The sequence below is a fragment of the Bombus fervidus genome, chromosome 5 (assembly GCF_041682495.2).
Source record: "Bombus fervidus isolate BK054 chromosome 5, iyBomFerv1, whole genome shotgun sequence".
NCBI classification, from domain to species: domain Eukaryota; kingdom Metazoa; phylum Arthropoda; class Insecta; order Hymenoptera; family Apidae; genus Bombus; species Bombus fervidus.
The window spans coordinates 13,026,380-13,044,485 of record NC_091521.1 but is presented as its reverse complement, the minus strand read 5'-3'; the positions used below and the strand labels follow the sequence as shown (position 1 = coordinate 13,044,485).

Here is an 18,106-nt window from a genome sequence, read left to right as displayed (position 1 = left end):
GTATATTTCACTAGAAATGATCGTGCTGCTTTGCAAACTGAACTTCTTTCCCGCTTTTAACCGCAAACACGCGGTCCTCTTATACGACATTTTTCATCCTTCCATTCTCCTGAAAAAGCTCGTTCTCACAACGAAAGTAACGAGTCAGGCGTTTGCGGTTTCTTTGAGAATCGCGAACCACCATTGCGTGCGAGTCATTTTTCTCCAAATTCGTTCAAATAGAATCTTAATTAAAGTCGATCTATTTACGATCTTCCACTTTCATCTGGCGCAGACGGAAACGAAGTAATATAAAATGAATGGAAGAAAATGCAAACATACTCGTACGCAATGGACGTCTTGAATATTCTGTTCGGTCCGATATTTTTAACGTCAATTTAATCTTCCTGTCGGCGTTTGATATCCTTGTATATTCGACTTTCGTCAAACTCATTTTATCTTTCACCTAAAATTATTTCTCAGCGGATTAGTCGATTGCGAGTGGGAGGCGAGGTTATCGGACGTTCATCATAAGAAGCAACACGAGGATTATCCATTTTACGTGGAGTACGATACAAATTACTGTCCACCTGGTCATTTCGAGATTGTCCGGGTATATTTCAAACCTCGGAAAACGGTAAGAGTTTAAAGCGACAGCGTAGAAGCTGTCTGTTAAGAAATTCTTTCGAAGGGTTAATTGTTCCAGTGCTATATAGAGGCGAGGTTAAAGATTATCGTGAAAATGAGCCCTGAAACGCAGATAGTCACGATAAGTGGTCGTGGAATCGAAAAAAGATTGAACATAATCGAACCGACTATTCAATTTCTGCCCACTATTCCGTATACGAATATTCAAGAAGTAGTTTTTACGATCGAGAATACTTGCAATTATCCTGTGGAGTTCTTCTGGCATCATTTGGACGAGTAAAGATACGCTTATGAGTTGCTCAGAAGTTATACCGGTTAATTCTGTATACTAGAAATGATCCAAGCAATGAAATCAAGAACGTATAAAAATTGGAGTTGATCAGTTTGATATCTGAGTGGCTCATACCTGCATCTTAATAAACGACGTTGCTAAAATATCTCTTTCTCGATAAACGACGTTTGTCCAGTGTTTTCCAGATGGAGGATCATATAACGAAAGCTCTGTTGTATTACTACAGAGTGAAGGAAATACTGCTGCCACCCAGAAAGCCTGGCGAGTCGATACCCTGGCAATTAACGAAATTTTACAGAGACATAATCAACGAGATGGCTCAGGCGTTAATTATGGAGAAGTTAAACGAAGAAGAACTATTCGAGGGAGAAGTTCAGCTTGAGAGGAGTCACGAAGGTGACACGGGGAAGAAGAGAGAGAGGATGACCAGGTCAAGCGTATTGAAGAGGAAAACGAGGAAACGCGGAAGATCTATTCAGCAATCTACGACGAGGAAAAGCAGCGTTCGTGAATCTAGTCGTCGCGGGAAAAGAAACGAAGTTGTCAGTGACTTGTCTAGCACGGATTCGGATAGAAAAGACTGTCCAGACTTTTCAATTTTGAACGAAACTCTACTGGAATCCCTTCCTCTACCCACGAGCGATCCAGAAGAAATCCAACAAATGCTTTTCTGTAAGTCCTTGTGTCATTTCTTTTCGTAACGATACGTCGGAATTGACATAAACTGACCGTTATTCGAAATTTTGCGATCAAAATATATCCTGTCAGAAATACAAAAATACTTGAATACCTTCGAATGGCAGTGTACAGTGTTTGCCACTTAAACTCTAATAACAATAAGTTTTCATATTGCCAGGTTACATAGACAGTCTTTATAAGAGTTCAGATTTCCAAAGTAGAATGAAAGACCCGGTGAAGGAACTTTTCGAGAATATCCAGCGAAAATCCGACGTGTCGAACAATCTTCCGGATCCCTCGAAGCCTGAGAAAAGAGTCTGCGTTATTTTCCATGGAGCTCCTTTCACCGGTACTCCATTGTAACACGAACATCCTCGCTATTCACGAATCCCACACCAACTTCCGTTTCCATAATCTACTTTGTTGTAAAGCTTAATCCATACCACTAACGATGATATAATCTCTTCGGACACGTAATTAGTCATTGTTCGATATCTTCTTAATCGATGGTACGTAATTTATATTGTTCAGAGTATCAAGAGGTTGCGTGCCGGAGCGCCAGAGTCTTAGAAATTCCAGTTCTTAGCATCGATAAGGCGATCACAGAAGTTACTGCGCTTACCGGAAGTCCATGCTCGATTCAACTTCGACAGATCATCGACGATACTTATGAGATTTACTCGGAGGCTTTTGTGAAACAAAAGTAAAATCCACGATACTTGAAAGTAGTTGTTAATAAATAATAAATTATAAGTAATAAATATCTAAAATAAAATACTGTTACTTAATCGGAAGATGTGACAAAAGTCTTTATTCGCGTTCGCTTTTTTTGGTTAATTATAAATATAGGAGTTTGCATAATCGCCCTTTCCTTTGCTCAAGTTTTTCATCTTCGTTAATGAGTTAATATTTTATTGTTTATCAGACAGCGTTTGATTAGTCAAGACGCTCGTGAAAGCAACGAAGTCGGATCAGAATCAACTAGAAGAACAGGAACTTCGAGTAAAAGGAGAAGTTCGCCGAAGGAGAAATCGTCCAGGACAGGAGGATCGCCTAAAACCCCGAAGAAATTGAAAACGTCGAAATCTACTAAAATACAAAGTTCAGACGCGCAGAGAGAAGCAATCCTTCGACTTCATGCAGATCCTGATCCTCTAGCAGAGCTGGATAAAATTCCAACCAATGAGAAACTGGAAATGTTGGATGCTTTGAGTAGATACGAATATAAGATACAAGCTATTTTCTTACTGCAGAAAATAGTTGATCATCGTGATATCCATGACTCGCCCAGAGACAGAGGTGACAGAAGTCTAAGGAAAAAGAAGGATTCCTTTCTTGGGATTACTTCCGAATTAATAGCTGAAGCTCTTGAAGAAAGGTTTCTTCGTGAAATAACTTACTTGAATCTCCGTTTTTTTTTTTTTTTATGGATCTTTCTATGGATTAAAAATTGATCGATCTATAACCAGTTGCCTCAATTTATAACGGAACGAATGGTTTATAGATTATCCATGGAGGATTTCAAGCGAGGTTTCGTTGTACAGAGCTTGGAGTGCAATTTCCTGCGAAATAACACGCTCGAAGCTTTGCTTTCCTTGTTACGAATCGTCGGCAATATCGAGTATCTTCTATTCGTTACTTTTCTTAATTCGATGGCTTGCTACGACACAAAAGTGGAGCAACTTCAAAAGGAAATAGGTAAAATTAAAAGGCAAAGTAGGCAATTTATAAGAAGATAAAAAATGAAAGAAAACGTGAGATAGCTTCGAAATAAAAAGTTGTTCGATCCTTCGCTATGAGAAATTGCACGTGAAATAGAATTGCCAACGGCACAGAAAACCGAGCTTTTCATCTTTGCAGCGATGAAAGCGACCGATCCCAATCAGAAGATCCAGGACATCGACGAGATGTCGTCGTCCGAATACGATCAACTTCCCGACGAGGATAAGAAGATGTATCTGGACGCGATTCTACCACTTAAAAGGGCGGAAGCATCGCGTAGGCGAGCTCGATTCATCGAAAGAATGATGGAACGTACAAAGAAAAAGGTTTGATCGTTTGATCTGTAGAATCCGATTTGCGTTGGCAACCCATTAAGGATTAACATTGTATTAACGCAATATTTCATTCGTAACTTTTTCTCAAACGATTTACATCATTGAATCCTTATTTTCAACATCGTGGTTATTAAAAAGAAATTCCAAGGATTTCCTTAACATCTTTTCCATTATTATTCTTCCATCGTACAATTTTAAAGACATTTACGTACGCGTATTAAATTTCTTCTGTACCTTCGGTTTGTATTTCTTACAAAATATATTTTCACCGTCTATTGGCAGACGTATTTAAAAGGTAAATATATTAATTTATGAGAATCTATCGAATGAAAAATTTTCGAACGAAAGCGGCCTTTCAAACAGTTTCAGACCGAATGGAAGTTTAGCATCAGCTGCGGTTAAATCTGAAAGCCGCGGAAGCTCTTTCCATTAATTAGAAAGTTTCGAAGGTTCTCTCCGAGATTGCAAGGTTTGAATTCGATTGTAAATTTACATAGAAATTATGACTGTTTCGCAGGAGAGTCGTAGCTACGTTTCAAGCTTGAAGACAACCAAGAAGAAGCGGAACGCAAAGACGACGAGACACGCGACGGCAGCCAGTAACTCGAGGCCAGCTTCCAGTAAACGAGGGACAAGCAAAGCAACGAGAAGTAGAGACAGCTCGAAACGAAGTGGGTCTACTAAAGTAAAGAACTAAAAACAACAGTCGTGATTTATGACCACGTGTTTCTTATTCCGTAGGGAAAGAATCTTTATCGAGCGAGGTGAAAGAAATTACGGTGGCTATGGATCGATATTACAAGGATCTCTCGTCGATCGAAGCTGTGATTCGTAATTGGGATCCCATAAAAAAGACGATAGTAATTTTATTTTCGTCTTTGCTAATTCCTCTTAAGTATCGATGACGATATTTGTTACGTCGCAAGATGGTCCGTGCGACGTCCCTCATGGTCTGGCCGCCAAGGTCTACATATCGTTACACTGACCCGCAATAAACCCAAGGAACCACCATAAATTTTTTTAGCTTAATCTCTATTCATATAAATATTTTCGGTTTATGGATGGTCCTTAAAACAGTCCTTAGGTTTATTGCACGCTCTTATAAATTACGAAGAAAGCGGATGTTTGCCTAGCGAAATAGCAGGTTTTTCCCGTGAACAAGGACACCCATGAGCCACATCTGCAGGAGACTTTCTCCTCATATTTTATTTATTAATATTGGCTATAACTAGTGGGCATCGCGGATCGTTACACTCACTTTTCTACAGAAAAGTGTGAACAACGAATCCGCGTTCTTAGTTCAAAAAGGCATATCCACACCGAGCTTTCCTCCTTAATAGTACGAGACGGGTCTATTACTGTTCTACAAATCTTCGGACAGTCAAATGAAATACTGATCTTCAAATCTTCGGGCAGTCAAGTCAAATATCGTTCTTCAACATATCAAAGCGAGTCAAATACTGTTCTATTTTTTTTAACATTCGAGTAGTCAACTACTGTACTTTCCATCACGACGAAGTTGATCAACTCCTGATCCAGTAACAGGATATCATCATCGCTACAATCTACGCGACAACAAGTGTTATAAGTTATTGTAAATATATATATTATAGAACTGTAGACTACAGTTTTATTACATAACAAACACCCCTATTATCCCACAAGAAATAAGAGGATCGACCTGTTCGTGGTGTCGATTATTATAATCATAACGGGAATTTACGACTCCCGTTGACGCGCTTCAACGCGAACGCGTCTCGCCTCGACTGGACGAAAAAACAATATTATTATTTCGTCTGTAGGAAGCAGCTTCTACAACGAAGTCTAAAACATCAAGAAGCGCTAGATCCAAAGATGTATCTCCTTTAGATACAGTTCAAGAGGTGATGTATAAAAGAAACGATACTATACTTGATACAAACGATGTAATTCATAGAAAATTATACAAGAAACGTAAAAATTAGGTGCCTGCAAATAATTTTCACATATGGTACGTAAGATCCAGCGATCCTTGGCAAGACACAATGTACGATCTAGTTGTCGCTCGAATGAACGAGAACTTATTGGCAAGATCTGCTCTTCGTAAGTTGAATAATAACAATCTGTCTTCTTAGATATACAACGTGCACATATCTTTTGTAGCCGTCGAGATTATACCAGTACCAGATCTTCGACCCAAACTTTATTCCGTCCTCAGGTGGAAAGACGTCGAAAAACGAGCTAAAAAAATTCTCGGCGGTACGCTCTTGAATTTCACTGTAATTCCCGTACCGATATTTCCGATATTAATAAAGATTCGCGAATAAATTAATTATTATTCAGACGTCTATCAATTGGTTTCCTTGACATCGATGCCGGAAATCTTCTCCGTCAACGAGTCAAACGCAGTGAGCGAAGTGAGCGTGCAAGAGAATTACAGTATCGCTAAAAGAAATCGTAGAAGACGTGGACGTAAAACGAGCAAAACGGAGGAACAAAAATCATTGAGCAGAGCGGAAAATCGTTCTGTGAACGCATCGACGATTGAAAGCAAGGACACGAACAACGCGTCATTTCTGGAAACGATTCGGGAAGAGTCCTTGAAGCCACGGTGGATTTTACTGCCGAGCGAAAGCCAGAGATTTAAGATCCGCTTCCAACCGGAAGAGTCGGCTCACTATGAGGAGACGTATGCGTTGACTCTGTTGGATGGAAATTACGTCACCTACGAAGTGAATGTTACCGGTGTAGCCGACATACCGAGGCTGGACATGAATCCTAAAACGATTTTTGCAAGGGTACTAATTATTAATTCTCTATCTCTATATGCTCGAACTAGCTGTAGGAATTCATGAAGATAATTTTATCTTCTGATTTTTGGAAACATATTTAACAACCTTCCGGAAGGATGATTACTTTTTCGTTTTACTATTTGCTCTACTTTATTGTTTTGTTTTACTAAGTAATATTTGAATAGCTTCCTGGAACAGGAACCCATGGATAAATAGCAGGTAGCAAGAGTTCATTGGGTCGGAAGTTTTAGCTTTTTAATATTAACTATGTTTGAACTACATGGCAGAAATGTCTTCCAAAGAAATTTGTTCTTTTCATATCTAGAGAATATTTCATATCTATTTGACTAAAAATTACGTACTGGACACTTATATATCTATCTCATAGATCTAGAGGCTCCTTTTCCAGAAAGCTTCTCAATTAATATTTCATTAAAAACCCACATAAGGGAAAGATAATATCATTTTGAATCGTTAGAAACAATTCAGGTATATCTGGCTAATCCCTTCGTAAACGTATTGTAGACTGCAAATGCTAAATTGAACGAGACAGAGAGTTCTACGTACTTTTACGACAAACAGTTGTACGATTTTGGATCTCAGCTAGTTCTCCGTAAAGACAGAAGGTATTTCTTTGCTTTAAATATTTTAATGCATTAATTAAACAATTATACAAAGTGTCGGAGCTGCTCCAACAATTCCTATAACTTTTAGAAGAATCTATAATTCTCTTCGCAATTATGTTCTCAGTGTAATTAGAAAGAAATATCAGAGAAAAAAGATGAACATTTCTAAGAGTACTACGTCTGTACGACCATAGTTCTTTCGTTAGTGCAATGTTGCGCGTGCACTCGACGATTGTACTATTTTCGTAAAATGGTAGAATAAGAAATGCAAGGAAACCGATTGCCTCTGTTAAAGAAACGAAACGATTTCCTTTATTATCAAGGGAATCGAAAGCGTTCCTTCCATTTTCAGTTGGCGAATTCGCAAGTTACATCGGCTTATCTGTTTGCAGGCCGCATCGTCGAGAGGCTCGGCTAAAGTTTTGCAACATTTCCGAGGTGGAGGTGGAGGTTCGCGTCTCACTGACGGAAAACGATTCCCAGTGCTTCTTCGTTCAGCCCCAGCAGCTCCTTATCGCTGTACGTTATCGGCTAACGACACGCTGTTTAATTATTCCGTAGTAGTAGTTCGCGTCTCGCAAAATCGAACGATTCTCTCGCTAACGAGAAACGAAATGTACGCAGCGAGGCAGCTGCGCGACTCTGATCTTGTCGGCCATCGCTACCAGACTAGGAATTATCACGGGGAAGTTGTTCTTGTGCGTGACGAACAATCCAAAAGTCGAGGTGATCGAGGTAACTGTAGCAATAAACTTTTGAAGGATACTGGGATTTTTAATGAACGAATTGAAGAGCTTTTGTGAAAAGAGAACTTATAAATAAATACTAGGTGTACAAATGAATAGTCCAAATTCGTTAGCAAAAGTTAACGTTTATCTAAAAAAAACGATACAGCAAGTTGTTCAATCGAAGTATTCGTCGTTGATTTCTATATTTTTAAGCCAATCTATGAGGCAAGTGATGAGTTTTATCGTGGCAAAATGCTGCGTCTTTAGACAAGTTCCAATCGTCGAGTCATTTTTGTATCCAATCCACTAATTGGAAGAAGTAATGTCCAGTAAATGAGCTGACTGCGTAGAAGCAGTTTGTGGCCTAACGTTGTCACACAGCAATTTCCCTCGCAAATGCCCTCCTTTGTCAGTGGCCTGACGATTGGATCTTGTTTAACAGATTTTGAAATTATAGAAAGCAGTTTTGAGCTTCACTGAATAATTTGGATTATTCGTTCGTATACTTAAAATCGGTCAGAAATATTTTGAAACTTATTTTTTAGAAAATGCATTTTAATTAGAAAATTACAATAAATTGAACTGCAATGATTTTTTTTTCTTTAAAATCATATTACCTATGTGTGATGGAACGCGATGACGCTATTCAATTTATTTTCTAGAATCATCGTCGATAGTAAAATTGGCTCTTTCATTACTTTACATCTCGTGATGTGAAATCTTCTAATCGTTATAATTTCGCAACAAATTCAGTTGCAAAGCAAAGGTACCATGTTGGACATCGAACTGGATGAGAAAGAGTTGTCCTTCGGTCGCATACTGCTCTATAGAATAGAATATCGAACACTGACTATTAGAAGTAAAACTCCGGTTCCGTTCTTTTGGTATTTGGAAGCCGAAGAACCTGCTGATCCACAGATAACGTTCACGCCTTTCCATGGAGTGATAGAAACTCGCAGCGAGCAAAAGATTGAGTTTTGTTATCACGCTACCACGGTAACATGTGTTTCTTTGATTTCGACAAATTGAAAATTAGTTAAATGTCGTGTCGAGTAACTCAGAGCAAACTTTTAAAACGTAGAGTAAACTTTATAAATATTATCTAACAAGAAAGAAAGAGTTTCTTAGAGAATTTTTGTACAGGTTGGTGTGGTCCGCAAGAAGGCGATAATCTTCAAGGCATTTCTAGACGAGGACGACAACGATCCCATTTTCTACGATGTCGTATTAATATCTGGAGAAACTTACGACGTCGCAGTGGACATCAACTACGCGAATCCTATCGATTTGAAATACATAAGGGTGAACTTCGCCGCGAGGACGACTTTCTCTATGAGAAATCGCGGTGACTACGAGGTGAAATACGTGTAAGGATAGCTCCACGTTCTTCTCTTTCCCATATTATTACGAACAAAACGAGGAAGACGATGACTTTTATAGAATTACCGTGGAAGACAAGGAGAAACTGGTGAAATTAAACTTACCTGCTAATTTCAAGAAGAAGCTGGAAATCGAGCCAACCACTGGAACTGTTCCACCAAATCAGGAGAAAACTGTAGAAGTTTGTATTTTAAAATATAATTTAAGTCACTCGCCACGTGGGTCCTGTAAATTTTCTGCACCTTTAAGTTTTTCATAAAAGTATAACATAAACATTCGCAGTTTAATGATCGGTATTTAATTTGTTGAGAGATCAAATTATTTCTCTCAATGGACTCGATCGGTTTGGCTTCTGTATGTCTCATTTGTACTGTCATAGATGATATTCAAACCGAAGACCGAGCTGACGCTTAAGGAAGCCCCGATATTAAAATGTCATTTGGTTGACACGCATAAAGAAACTACTATAATCGCCGAGATTCCTCTCAACGTTTCTCTTATCGCATATTACACTAGGTATGTTCTTCGATATCTTGAAAACTCTTGGATATTGAAGATTCCATGCTATTCCCCTTTGAATTACGATAGATTTCGTATCAATCCATATCCTGTGGTAAACTTTGGAGCGTTGGCCATGTGCACCGAGAAAACCATGTACCTCAATATCGAGAACATCGGAAAATTTCCATTACACTATTCTATTCGTCTACTGCACAAACATCCTTCTGTCATGTACATGACCAAACCGTTGCCGAAAGAATTTCCCAAGAAGGCGAGCCTGGTGGAAAGAAGAACCGCGTCGAAGAAAGGAAAGAAATCTGCCAGAAGCGTCAAGACCGAGACCAAGTACTATGCTTTGACAAATAAAATCCGGCAAAATAATAAAATACAGGAGGACTTAATTAACTTTGAACGTATAGAATCCATCCGGAGCCGGAGAGATTGATAATAGGCTCGATTACGATAATGAAAACAGAGGGCACTGTGGACGTTGATCAAACGGACAGCATCGCCATCAGCTGTTACCCAGAATTCGTGGGTTCCCAAGAGGAGCAGATTGTTATTGTGGTGGACGATAGCATTCCCGAAGACAGAGAAGGGAAAACAGTCACGTTATCCATGAACTCGTACATACCCACTATCGATTTCCAGGACCTCGACTCGACGTTTCAAGAAAATCGCGTGGTTGATAGAATTCAAGACTTCGACTGTCCCAAAGATGTTCTTATCGTTCCTTGGTCCTTTAAAACGACGCACGCTTTGCAAATGCGGGCGTGCAATCTTCTATTTTGTTTCTTTATATTTATTGTTTCTTTTTTCAGATTGGGGCGCACACCGTGTTTGCTCGTCAAGAGAAATCCCTCTACTTTCGGTATATCAACGTGCTGAGCACTCACGTAACTTGTTTCAAATTGTATAACCGTGGTGTAGTTGCTGCGAACGTAGAAATTCACTTGATGGAAGAATCTTTGATGCCAAACACAGCAAAATCTAACACGTTTATCGTGGAACCGACGAACGACCAGATTCCTCCTATGAGTCACAAAGTGTTCACAGTGTCTTTTACCCCGCACATCATAGAGGTGAATTCGTGGTGATTGAAATTATTACATTAGAGAGAGAAAGAGAGAGAGAGAGAAAGAGAGAGATTAAATGAAATTCCTCGAAATTCTCTGGGGATGTTTGCAGACGTTTCAAGAAACGTTTCGAGCAGCCGTGGTTTTGCCTTCGCATCTCGAAGCAGACCAGCTATTCATCAAACTGATAGGAGAATCTTGCGTGCCGGAAGTGGCGATTACAGAGCCAGTGCATGGAGCACGGGAAAGACCTACTTTGAACTTTCCTCGTACATTGATCGACGAGAGCAGTTACAGATATCTCGCTTTGGAAAACATCGGATTCATTAAGGCGAAAATCATCGTGAAGATCGACGAGGATTTGAATAACGTGTTCCTCTTTTCCGCTTGCTCGGATACGCAGCATTTACTGCAAATTTGGGAGGATTACTGCGATGGTTAGCCATTTAACCCGCGTCGTAAATTTACTTGAAAAATGAAATTATTCGTATAAATTGTTAGAACAATGACGCGCGAATATAACTGAGAAAGAAGTAAAGATAAAATATTTGCACGAGTTGGAATTGACGCGATCATCTTCGTCCTAGCGTCAACCCCATCTCAGCGTTATAAAGAAAAAGGGAAGATGTTACCAAACATTTGTAATTATGTCTTTTCAGAGCCACGCGATCGATGTATCGTAGTTCGTTTGGCACCTGGAAATGTAGCTCGCTTCAAAGTAATCTTCGCTCCGACTGAAATCGGGAAACATCATGGAAAAATTCGTTTGCACGTGATCGATAATCCGTACGAGAATATGTCGACTAATTTGGAAGGCGAGTGTTACGTGGAGCCGATCGTTCTGGACGGCTTGCAATTCGAGGAGAATAAACGTGAAGTCGTGACCGGAAATCACAAGGTCCGGAGAGTTTCGTCCAAGCAGAATTCATTGGTTTCAGGTGAAAGGCAATTTGAACGACTGTACAAAATTGAAATTTCAACGATTCATTTGTCATCAATTTCATTCAAACTTCGCTGTTTCATTAACCATGACGTAAGCGGAAGTGTGTTTTACAGCTTCGAGCAACTCGATGCACTCTGCGTCTCTGACCTACATTCTCGACTACGGACTTTGTTTCGTTAGCAAAATGTACAAAAAGACATTCAAGATTGCCAATAAATCTACGGATCGATGGTTTCGTTTCCAATGGAGCGCACATCCGCGCGTTGTGTTCGAGCCATCTATTGGACATATCAAGTATCTCACGTGCAAAGAAATCGTTGTTACTTTCCTGGCACCTGAACCTGCGAATTACGAGAACGTACGTTTCCGAAATGTAACCTGTTGTCACTGAATCGTGGACGAAATAATTTCCAATATTTCGCCGTCTTATAGTATCATTTCCTCGAAAATACGATATCACATCTGATCTACAATTTTTCTACGACTTCAACTTGTGTATTTCACGTTCACAAACGTTAGTAAATTGTTTTAAATAACGTGATCTTTACCTCTCAATCTTCCTTTCAGATTCGTATCGAGTGTTTGATATGCGAAATTATGGTAGCATATTCGGAACACGAGTTAGTAGGTTGGGACGATAGACAGACGGAGGTGCGTTGGGAGCGGATACATCATGATCTGATGGATCGATTAAGCAACATAAACTTGTTACTGAAGAAAATCGTGGAACCAACCATCGAGGCAAAGCACGAGATTTTAGCTGGAACGAACAGATCGATTCATCTCCTATTAAACGCCATTGTTGCATTTTCGGAATGTTCGTGCACTGTTCAAGAAATTTGCTTCAACGATACGCTGATGTTTCAGGTCATTTTCTACCTTGCAATCAGATAATTAAAAACTAACAAGAAGAGATTTTTTTTAACTAGAAACTCTAACAAGATAAATAGTTCGCGTATTCGTTGCACATCCTGAAACAAAATTACGTCTGATACCAATAAAAATTTCAATCGCGTTGGAAACAATTGCGAAATTTCATTGCAGACCAGGGAGTACAAATTCTTCCTATCGAATCCAGGAATCATAGATACGGTGTTCGCCTGGAAGATAAACATGGACGAACAGTATCCGAAGAGGTACATAGGGGACAGTTCGAACGTGACTTCCAGACCGAGAACCGCGGAGGAAACCCGCTCCCAGCATTCGAGATCATCTAGGGGAATCTTCTCCGCAACAAGTGAACTCGGTCGCAGAAATTTCGGGCAGAATGAATCGAGCGCTGGGGTCAACATGAATATTTTGTCACGACGATGCATGTCTTTCGTTTCCAGTAATTGTATATTACTATATTATATATGTATATTATATGTATATTATTGCTCGTAAGAGGACTATGGACTTTTATGCATTTTGAAGATTGAAACATGCTAAAATACACAGAATTCACGTAAAACGTAAAAGTACAAAAAATATACAAAAAATCCAAACTCAAATCCAGATTTTGTTTCTTTATTTGTGTATATGAAAATATGAATTTGCATAAAAATTCACAGTCCACCAATAAGTTATATATTGTACATAGTAAGATCCATAGTAATAGTATGTTACTTTGACTAAATTCTACAAATTAATGGCACATTAGTGATTTAAAAAAAACACGAGTTATCTGTCTTTCGATGTATGTCATTAATTTTTTTTTTTCATCCGTTCTGTCATTAGGTTATATTCCATGCAAAATAATATTTATAATTTTGCAGATAGCGTCGATATGAAAGATTATTCAAACACGAAACAATCGGATCTGTTCAGCAGTACCGCAGGATTATCGGGAAGAACCACCGACAGTTGGTTAGAAGGCGACGATCTGCCTTTTGTAATTTATCCCGAGACAGGAACGATATCACCCGGACAATCTGTGGAATGTACATTAAAATTTTCACCCAAGGATGTATTTTATTACAAGGCATACCTTACGTGCAAGTATGAATCTAATAAAACCATGTTTCCTATTTCTTTTTTTACAAAGCAGCGGTATTAAAATTCAGTATGTTGTTAATTTATCTTATATTACCAAAATTCCCCTTTTATTTCATTGTCGAACTAAATATGTATCTTTTCAGCTTGCATATCAATTATTTCCCTTTAACCGAGCCCGCTCTATCATACTTTGCTATATATTAAAAAAGCCTTGGAAATGAAAAAAAAATGTTTAAAACTTGTTGAAATATAGCATAGAAAATCAGGAATCGAAGCAACCGAATCTGATAATTTCCATCGTAGCAAGAAGTTTGCTGCCTTATTGTCACTTCGACGTACAGGATAGCGACTACGTAACCAGTGGAAGACGAGATCCATCGCTACCTGGTCCCTTGGGATATGAAATAGACGATCCCACTTTGTGGCAGAACATCAGGGTAATCGAATTTAAAGTGGTTGGCGTGGCTGGGACTCATGTGAAGTAAGTATACTACATTGTACCGTTTGTAAAAGACGTTTTGCTTTAACGAAGTTCAGTAGAAAGGTAAATAAAAAGAAATTAATAATAAAAGAGATTACGACGATTTCGCTTGCATTCAGCAGAACTCTTCGAACAATGATTGAAGCGTTCGCTGCAGCTGCGCGAATCTTGAAATAATGCTTAAACTATAAAAATAAAAATGTACGATTTCAGAAAATTCCACCTGATCAACCCCACTGTAGACGATTATTATTTCTCGTGGACGAATCGATCGCCTCTTGGACCAGACGAGATATCGAATTTTCATTGCGCGGTGACCGAGGGTATTGCCGAACGTGGAAAACGTACCGATCTGGCTTTCACATTTTTGGCAGAGAACGTCGGCGTCTTCGAATCATTCTGGCTCTTTTCCATCGATAGATACAATCTGGAGTGCCTTTTCCTGCTTGTCGGCATCGTAACCGAACCGTCGGTGTACTGCCTCACGATTCACGTGAAACTCAAGCCAACGATCTTAGGTTGGACTCGAAGCATTCTTACAGTGAACCACCCAACGCGTTTCTCTTTCTTATTTCTGTTCTCTCATTCCGAGTACAGTTGCATACAGGGTGTCGCGTTTCATTCGTTTCTACCGCTTGTATGTACAATCTCACGGTGGATTTTATTCTGTTCTCAGGATTCAACGTTAGAGATTCGTTGAAAATATTGAACAACGAGGATTTTCATATACCGTTTAGCGTGTTAGAGGAATCTCTTTATTCCGAGGGTAAATTTCAAAAGCTTAGCGTAACGCCGATGACTGGAACTCTGATCTCGAAGAGCGAGCAACATTTCTGGTCATTGTTATTCTTAACAGGCAATAGTTAAAAATCTATATTTTTAAATACTCATGTCCCTGGTTGAGTACTATTCATTTTCTTCTTTATCTTGAAACCAATTTTCTAGCTTCACACAACGTCCTCTGCGATATTCTACCTATACGATTTTCCCTCTTTTACTTTATATCGATTTATATCAGTAACACGAAATCCTTCGCGTTTGTCAGATGATTTTCGAATTTTACGCTTTCTACGCGAGATACCGAGCAGTATGGTAAGATGAATGTTTTTTTTAATTCGTCCACAGGGTCGAGTATCATCCAACCCAGGTCGGTGAATTCCACTTTTCCATTCAATGCGCCGTGAAGCTGATGAAAAATCCCCTTACCATGTTCGTGACCGCCTCCGTTTACGATATCGTGTCCTCGGTTTCGTATTGCAAGCTCAACGGCGAAATCGTGCGAGCTTCCGAGAGTAAGGAGAACGTCATCGACCTGGGCAAGGTGAATAAACCGGTGCCGGTTCACTAAGGAAGAAAGAAAAATGTCATCGCTGATTGGGAATACTTATGCAAATTTATATTTCCACGAGTACAACTATAGGAATAGAAGCTAATCAGAGATCTGTTTCGTCTGTTAAATTTTGTAGAGAGTATCTTTTTCTTGGATATTTTATACGTTTTCGTATATCACGTGCACGATATACGATTTTGCAATTTCAAATTTAACATAAATGTATAAGTATTCGCAGTCTAATTGCCACGCACGTTTAACACTTTGACTGCCACGTTGATCTGAGCCACGGTGGTCATTGATGACCGGAGCGCTTGAACTTCTTACAATTGTAAAAATTGAATGAAAACTGACAGTTAGGGTATTTTGAATATAACCGATAAATAGAAGATACTTTGAAATAAAAAGTGTCCCATTGAACAATTAAACATTTTTATTAGAACATCAAAAAAAAAAAAAAAAAAAGAAAATGAGAACAAATCTTGCATCTAACGGTGCACTGTGTTTGCTTCCATACCTTTGAGGGGTAATCCACGAATATTATTATAAACACACCTTAGAAAATAATCGTAAATGCTGCTTTATAATTATATAATTGAAGTTAGAAGTGTGAACATACCTTACTATTATATATAGAACGAGCAAATACCGTTTACTAATATCTTCTACACGTTTCAACAATATATTCTGGACGTTTTGCTTGCGACGAAATAACGAATGCGAATGGTTTGTTAAAATTAACGAAGCCTTATTATGAAGAATGTTGTCTTACATCATCGATTTATTATTATCTTGCTATTATATGCTTTGCATAATAAAAAGACTCCTGTGGCGTCCTGAGCGAAACACGTGATTTCGGCGTAGCAGTCAAAGCGTTAAGGATGCATCAACGCGAATTGAAAAGAAATGAAAATGTGTCTTGTTTTCGCTCGAAGATAACGCCCGAAGTACCGATTAATCTCAAGTTCGACATAACGAATGCGTGTAAAGTAGCGTTCTACTACGCTTGGGAGCTCGGTATGACGCCAGAAATTTCCTGCAGAAACGCGTATAGCGTGACCACGTCTCAGAAGCAGGGCCATGTGATCAGCGAGGATCGATCCGCCTGTTACCTGACCCTGACAACGTATCAAAAAGTTACGATAAAGGATCATTGCGTTCTTCTAAAGGTACGTTAATCGCAAGCGATAGCAAAATTTCTAAAAGATCTTCCGATCTGCGTGAAATATTTTACTTGACAAGCGTAACGATCTTTCCTACTTCTCTTCAGATATCCAATGGTCCCACTTACAAATTCACGTTGAAAGCTACGTCCAGAAAACCTGCTATCGAGTTCAGCTTCAATCGCTACGATTTCGGACCTTGCTACATTCAGAAACACAATGCAATCTCCTATTACGCGGAGCTTCGTCTAACAAACTCCGACGATGTAGCTTTTATGTGAGTTTCTTTGTAAAAATTCACTCGTGATCAAAATTTCATCAAAATAGCATATCACGCTTGGCTGATGTTTCTCGTTAATCATTCCCTCGGATACGATAAATTAAGCTGCTTAAGTTTACGACGTGAACCCTCGACGCTACAATTTTTTCAAATTTTTTAAAACTTTTCCCACTTCCTCTTATCGCTCGTCGAAGTAAAAAATGAAGGACTAGAAGTCATTTACTACTTTATGGCCGCTGTATCTCTCGTCTGCGGTTTATAAGAGTTTCTAAGCGCTCGTTTCTATACGCTTAATAGTAATCGCGTGTCATAAGGCTACAGCACAGCTTCGGTACAGCGGAAATCAGTGGACAGGGGTAGAAACCGTCACTGATTTTCCAATTTAAACTAACGTAATTGTAAAACTGACCGTTAATTGTAAAGACGAGAACTATTATGTAACCTGCTATTTTAACATTTTAATGCTCGGGGACATCTTAGGACGTTTTTTGTAAACTGCACGTTATTCACCGGGAAAGTATCCAGGCGTTTTTATTTAGAACGTGATGTAATTAAAATTACTGTGCGATATTTTTAGACGATAGAATCGATAAAATATTCGCCATAAATTATTTTATTGCTCTTATCCTTCTTATTTTATCTCGTTGCGTCTTTTTTGCCTCTTATATCTTATAATTTTGTGGGCTGGATTTTCTGACACACCAACATATTTGATCAAGAAATTCATCATCTTGTTAATTAATATCGCGATGCATACTGTAATTAAACGATGTAATTTAAACTAAACTGTGAGTAAAGTGAAGTAAAATAATTATGCTACATACGACCATTAGAGCGTTAAAGATTCAAGCGTTTTGCAATTCTAGCGTCAACGTATTAACGAACCTGCGATCCTTTCCATTTATCTTACGCAATTATCGTAACACAGAATCGAATGTAAATTCGAAGAACAACCACACCTCTCCATCGACCTAAATTCGATATCAGAAGCGCTGGCTGCACGCTCTACGATCACCATACCGATCGTTTTTCGACCATTGAAGGAGATTAAGTACCACGAATGTTTGGTGTTCACGATCAACTCGGTAAACGAGAAGAGGATAACGATTATTGGCGAGGGCATCGGCTATAAAGTAAATTATCCATGATGTTGCGCCGAGCAACGGCTTGTTAAAACTTTCGTATAGAGATAAGGA

General features: G+C 38.9%; 2 protein-coding genes across 2 annotated transcripts; both read left to right on the top strand.

The window, feature by feature from the left end:
* The first annotated feature begins 468 nt into the window (after positions 1 to 468).
* LOC139987259 (uncharacterized) lies at positions 469 to 3,639 on the top strand. The gene is given in 7 exon segments (XM_072003289.1): positions 469 to 903; positions 1,095 to 1,591; positions 1,776 to 1,946; positions 2,129 to 2,300; positions 2,523 to 2,975; positions 3,102 to 3,317; positions 3,433 to 3,639. Coding segments are annotated over 7 exon segments (1,884 nt in total). The 5' UTR covers positions 469 to 721; the 3' UTR covers positions 3,626 to 3,639.
* Positions 3,640 to 5,457: 1,818 nt separating this feature from the next.
* LOC139987258 (hydrocephalus-inducing protein) lies at positions 5,458 to 18,073 on the top strand. Its single transcript, XM_072003288.1, has 27 exons — positions 5,458 to 5,537; positions 5,619 to 5,736; positions 5,797 to 5,892; positions 5,977 to 6,431; positions 6,951 to 7,051; positions 7,444 to 7,570; positions 7,676 to 7,786; positions 8,533 to 8,775; positions 8,923 to 9,146; positions 9,220 to 9,340; positions 9,539 to 9,675; positions 9,748 to 10,005; positions 10,080 to 10,380; positions 10,482 to 10,742; positions 10,849 to 11,173; positions 11,396 to 11,674; positions 11,793 to 12,037; positions 12,247 to 12,546; positions 12,724 to 13,009; positions 13,437 to 13,659; positions 13,910 to 14,137; positions 14,351 to 14,655; positions 14,814 to 14,973; positions 15,263 to 15,458; positions 16,403 to 16,636; positions 16,738 to 16,907; positions 17,839 to 18,073. Exons 2-27 carry the CDS (start codon positions 5,679 to 5,681, stop codon positions 18,056 to 18,058), a joined length of 5,664 nt encoding a protein of 1,887 aa, XP_071859389.1. The 5' UTR covers positions 5,458 to 5,537; positions 5,619 to 5,678; the 3' UTR covers positions 18,059 to 18,073.
* Positions 18,074 to 18,106: the final 33 nt, after the last annotated feature.

Coding starts and splice junctions, on each gene's coding strand:
- LOC139987258 (XM_072003288.1), top strand. CDS start 5,679: ATGTACGATCTAGTTGTCGCTCGAATGAACGAGAACTTATTGGCAAGA. Junction 9,676..9,747: donor CTTATCGCATATTACACTAG/GTATGTTCTTCG, acceptor GAATTACGATAG/ATTTCGTATCAATCCATATC. Junction 12,038..12,246: donor AACCTGCGAATTACGAGAAC/GTACGTTTCCGA, acceptor TCTTCCTTTCAG/ATTCGTATCGAGTGTTTGAT.